The sequence below is a fragment of the Teleopsis dalmanni genome, chromosome 1, assembly GCF_002237135.1.
Source record: "Teleopsis dalmanni isolate 2A chromosome 1, ASM223713v2, whole genome shotgun sequence".
NCBI classification, from domain to species: Eukaryota; Metazoa; Arthropoda; class Insecta; order Diptera; family Diopsidae; genus Teleopsis; species Teleopsis dalmanni.
Window position 1 is genome coordinate 12,988,840 of NC_051846.1, and position 5,837 is coordinate 12,994,676.

The 5,837-nt window shown below is 28.6% G+C and overlaps 1 protein-coding gene across 1 annotated transcript; it reads left to right on the top strand.

Moving 5' to 3' along the window:
• The first annotated feature begins 1,487 nt into the window (after positions 1-1,487).
• Positions 1,488-2,868, top strand: LOC119677499. Its single transcript, XM_038088870.1, has 5 exons — positions 1,488-1,869; positions 1,949-2,222; positions 2,287-2,433; positions 2,491-2,640; positions 2,721-2,868. The coding sequence occupies exons 1-5, from the start codon at positions 1,488-1,490 to the stop codon at positions 2,866-2,868; spliced, it is 1,101 nt and encodes a 366-aa protein (XP_037944798.1).
• The last annotated feature ends 2,969 nt before the right edge of the window (positions 2,869-5,837 follow it).

Here is a 5,837-nt window from a genome sequence, read left to right on the forward strand (position 1 = left end):
AACTAGCATATTAGGAGATATCATTTATTTTTTCTATATATATTAAAGGTCCATTATAATTTATTAGAAACAATAGTTTCGCTTAACATGTAAATGAGATTTTTAACTTGACTGATTGTCGTAATAATAAACTAAACCTATCCTATTTTTTTACTGGATTCAGAAGTTTTTTGCTTTACAAAATGTAGTATATGTTGGGGAGGCCCCTAACATAATGAAACTCAATTGAAAAATCGATATAAGTAACCAGTATATTTTTCCTATTTTAGAAGTAAGTCATAACTGCTAGGCCTTTAAATTACAGGCATTACTTTTCCAAGTAAGCTTAAGTTTCATTGTATATCTAAATATTTTATAGACTTACTTTATGAAATTGTTGAAATTAACTTCTAAACGGTGTGGTATAAATATAACTTCCACAAATATTTGCAAGTTAATCATTATCTTCCACTCTAATAACCACTCATCCATTAAACTTATCTGCAATTATGTTTCGGGTGCAGGTTCATCAGTTAACATAGTGGCGTGGCTAGAATTCTGTCATAGCAGAGTTTATTCTAGAAAATATTTTTCTTGAGTGTTTTTGTAGCGCATTATCTGTTGGTGTCAAGTGGGATCTATACGTTAATCCTGCCTAACTATGGCACTGAGTTGCTACAATTGTTGCATTACCTGTGAACATTGCAATTTATGTGCTATTTCAGATAGTAAGGAGGTTATTGAGTATATCATTTTGTGAAACCAATAAGCTAAAATTCTAATCATGAGAATAAAGTAAAAGTTTAGTTCTTTACTATTTAAAATGAATTCAAAATAGATTCAGCCGGCTATGATAAATTCAACTGGTTTAGAATTACTTGCTGTTCTTTTCGTTCTGCAATTACTTTAAAATGTAACCAAGAAGTGAAGTAATATGTAAAGTAAATTACATTCTTTTCTGGTATTTTAAACAATTTTTCATAATCATCGCTGCCTGTCTGCTTCCTGCAGTTCTGCAGCACTTTGGCCAATGCAAGATTTGTACATTCATCCATTCCAAGCTTCTCTACAACGGAACGCACATTTAGTGTAGTTGGCGCATGCCATGGTAATTCTGTGCGAAAGCGTCCACTTCAACTAAAGACGTGTTATGGCGAAACTTTGACTTAAACTTAAATGTCTTGCGTATATAAATATTCAAATAACCGTTGTTTCCGTACTTATACTCCATTGCTATGGATTATAGCAATGGATATACCCCGTGTAAGAAATGAATTTATAGATGGACACCAAAAAAAATGGTTTTATTGCTCCACATTAATTATAAGATTTATTACTTCATACAACACAATTATAATGCAATCTCATATAAAAAAGTCAGCCAAATGAATAGAAATGAAATATTAATAAAATATTTATATTGCAATTAGCGCTGAAGTTGAAAACTTTAATTATGATTAATTTTTACATGTTCCGTTTTTTCCAGATTGAACTCTGTACTAATCAACATGGCTGCGACTTGGTGCTGCACAAGAAATATTATAAAATTAGTTTTAGTATGTATTGTAGTTGCCAAACAAATTACCTTCATTCAAACGTTGGAATCAGATCAATCAATAATTCCACGAAATTTACCAAAAACTCAGACAGAAGTAACGAATCAACAGTCAAATAGTCTCTTGGATGAGATTGAGCACGAGGAGTTTATAGATAATGATTCAAAACAGCCGCATTCGCGAAGAAAACGGTTGGTGTGGATAACCGATGACGGACGTTTAGCACTTCCACCAGGCACAACACTTACCATTACGCCTACAATAGCGCTACCACTAGTTCGACATCCACCCGAAGGCTTCTTTTCAAATGTGTCAATCAGTTTTCCATTAACAAGTAAGTACACAAATATACGAATATATCTACCTCATTAAATATAACTTTCATAAACTACTTTTAAATTATTTCCTTTCAGTTGATTTTGACAAACTTGGACTAACAGACAATCAAAACCCATTGGGCGATTTACCGCCCCTATTCAGTCGTTCATTCGGACATGCGGCTGGACATATGCTAGGTGAATATGTGTCTCGTTATTTACATTATAAAAAGAAGCGTGATTTAAGCGACGAAATGAAGCCCAAATTTAAACAAAACTCCTATTTCAATATTAAGGAGGAAGAAGCGGAAGAGGACAAAGTACCAAAATTACCTGAACGTTTTAAGCACGTATTTCATGGAGGCGAGAGGTATGTTATATGATGTTAATCTTCGTATCAATATTATATATTAAATTATTTCTTCTCCCATTAGGGTCATGCTGTACAATGTCGTGGAAGATTTTTTATCCACATTTGGTATGAATGGAAAAGCTTGTCTTTTACGTACAATTTGCGAAGTTCATTCCCGAAATCTTGATAACTTTGGAGTTTTTGGTGAAATTGTTAAACTATTTCTAACGTAAGTCTATACAAATCTTGTTTAATTATATTGTCTTTAAAATACTTACCCTTTCAGTGTTACAAAATCACCTTACTCGAGTTTGTTGCCAGAATATGTACGAGCACAAGAGATTGGGGAAGGCCGAGAAGGGCCTGGGGAATGCTTTCCTTATTATAAAGAATGTCCAAAGAGTATTTTTAAGGCTTTAGAAAAGCATAAATACAGGTAGGGATTTTTTGGATTTATACATAATGAAAAAAATATTTTATTATTTTCCATTACAAATTACTTTTTATTTATTTTAGTGAACCTACTGGTGAATATCATGAGCAGGAAGTAGAAGAAATTATTAGCCAAAAATTACCAGAAGAACTCAGAAATGAAGATTTACAAACGAATGAAATCAAAGAGAATCTCAATGATATATTAACAGACAATCTGATATCAATGTAAAATGAATACACACTAATTGGATAAATGAACTAATGGAATATTGATGACCTTATGGAAAAATTTGAAACAAGAAAAGAAACAAAATATTATTTTAATATATAATGAATATTGTTTTTGTTGATATGTAAAATTGTAAATATTTAACAATGAGTGTTACTTGAGTCATTTGTTAGTTTGTCATATATTATATTATATATACATATTCTTATACCTATATATATATATATACATATATATCTGTATATTTACATGTATATTTATATTTGTTGTAAATTTAGTTATTTATTTATTTAATTTATTTATTGTTATTAACTTAGTGCTTAATATAATCATGTAAATAATAACAACAAAACAATTTTTGTCAAGTTTGATAACAATAAAATATTGTCTAATATAATTAAAATTATGAATACTAAAGAAAATCATTTAAAAATTAATTAAATATTTTATTGATGTAGTTAATATATTTCTGATGAAACAATATTTCAGTTATCACTGAAAATATTTATGGTGAATTAAAACTTAATAAATACTCACCACAAAAATCAAGTTTGCTTCACGAGCTACTCGTTGTAACTTTGAGTAACACTATATGCGTTTCACCAGCAAATTTTCGCTTTAATGAGAGCATCTGAGAGAGCGTGACATCTCTGTCGAAATTTGAATATTCTACACAGACTTTACTCGTACATTTTATTTCAAGTAAAATTTGTGTGATGTCTGAATCAGCTGTTTTGGTTTAAATTAAATTTTTGAATTGTCTATTTGCGCGGCACTGGTGTTCTCACCAGACTTTACATAAAGCTGCTCCATGAAAATCGGTGTAAAGAGCGAAATTTTGCACTTTATTTGTGTTACGCTCACAATTTGTACTTTACTTGTGTTTCACTCACGGTTGCCACTTATGGTACTTTAGTACCAAAATTGGTACTTTTTTTCCGTTTGGTACTCTGGTACTCATGTTCAAAAAATGGTACATTTACGGCGACTCAACTTTATTGTGGATATTTTCAATTAATTTTTTTTATAAATGTAACTTGTATTGTTTTATACTTTTTGTACATTTTATATAAATTGTTTTTTCTTATAAAAAGACAATAGAAAAATTTTGGACCTTTTTTTTACAGAAATAGTACCTTTTTAAACCAATTTTGGTACAGGAAAAAATTTTCAAGTGGCAACCGTGGTTTCACTTGAGTTTTACTACGAGTAACTCTTGGAACAGACGAGTAAGTAAAAAGTCATCAAGAATATATTTGTAATTCACATCTCAGAAAATTTATACTAAATATTATATCATTTAGTACATTTTAATATAATACATATATAAATATTTTATCACATATATTTTATATTAGTATTTTATGAAAATCGTATATTACAACAATCTACATATGCGAATCCAATTTTGGATTGATTTAATATTAAACAGAAAAATTAAACCTTATGAGAATTATAATTGATTTGTACAAAAATAAAAATTATTGTTTGGCAGCGTTGTAGCAAGGATTATGCTAACCAATGCTTTTGCAGTTTATTATCAAAAGAAGATCTACCACCACAGTGTAGGATTACCACCTGATTCAGCCCACACTGATTATGCCACTGATATATAGAGAGATTTGAATCTGCAATTTTCGGGTACTAGTTAATTAAACCTAATTCAAAATATTTAATTTAAATATTTAAGTTTAGTTGCTAATTTTTAGGTAAGAATGGTATGATATCGCTTATGTTGATTATATTAAAATTATTGTATTAATAAATTATATTATATTAATTTGTAAATATATTTGTAAGAATACTTCGCATACATCGGAGGTTTTCGAATAAATATATATTTAAGAACAGAGAGTAGGTACACATTAACCTACTTTAGTTTAATCTTGTGGTATAACAAGTACGCACATGGTTAAAATTTATTTTACATCTAAAAGATAAGTTTGCTATTGACGTTATAATGATCGAAGAAAGTATTACTAACTTAATGATATGGTTAAGATACTTCGCTATAAGCAATTCGTAGTGCTTTATCTGTTGAGTAAATTTGTTACCAACAATATGAAATTTATGAAAAATGAGAACACTTAATAATCGAAAATACTTAATTCTGTACTTTTTAATCGTTTTTTAGTAAAATAATTTAACTCTCAACTTTTGGTAATTGTTATTTTCTTTTGTTCTTTGTTTTATCATGCAAATGCTAATCCATATAACTTCATATGAGTTAAAGTAAATCCTACCTTATACTGCGTTTACATTGTGAGATTAAGAGTACAAGATTAAGTTATACATTGGAGATTTATTTGGTATTTATCTTGTCATGTTTTGTTTCCTGTGCTTGATAAATTTCTGTAAATAGAGAATTTAATGACAACTTTGTACAAAAAAATTATAATATAAATTTAATAAATAGTTTTATACAATAATTTAACAAATTTTGGTTATAATTGTGTATAAAACCATTATTAAACAAATTTAATAAAAATTTTACTCATTCGGCATTTACAAATTTTTAATGATTGTTTCAAATAGATTTTGACGATATTAAGAAATTTGCAGAGTTGCACAGAAAAATAATTACCATATCTAAGGAAATAAAAAATTAATCTCGACCAAAAGAAGATTAACTTTTGTATGGGAAATCTGAGAATAAACAAAGAGATTAGTAATTTAATCTCTATTATTGTTTTAATCTACTTTTAATCTCACAATGTAAACGCCGTATTAGTATATATCGACAGCACAGATTGTACACTTTGATACATAGCGTATCAGCAGGTTTATGTATAGCGTGGCCGCTTTTAGTAAATATATTATAAAATATAAAAACATATATACCATACAAAAACAAAATTAAAAGTTCGTAAAAATTAGTTATATGTGGTTATGGGTGTGATGCTTTCATAGTTTTCCATGTTACTTTCGTATTTACGATATAAACCAAAATATATTTTAAACTGACTCCA

What these genes read in the sequence shown, in the direction of transcription:
- LOC119677499 (XM_038088870.1), top strand. Translation starts at nt 1,488, where the DNA reads ATGGCTGCGACTTGGTGCTGCACAAGAAATATTATAAAATTAGTTTTA. An exon ending in ATTGTTAAACTATTTCTAAC is followed by an intron (nt 2,434 to 2,490) that starts GTAAGTCTATAC and finishes TTACCCTTTCAG; the next exon opens with TGTTACAAAATCACCTTACT. An exon ending in TTAGAAAAGCATAAATACAG is followed by an intron (nt 2,641 to 2,720) that starts GTAGGGATTTTT and finishes TATTTATTTTAG; the next exon opens with TGAACCTACTGGTGAATATC.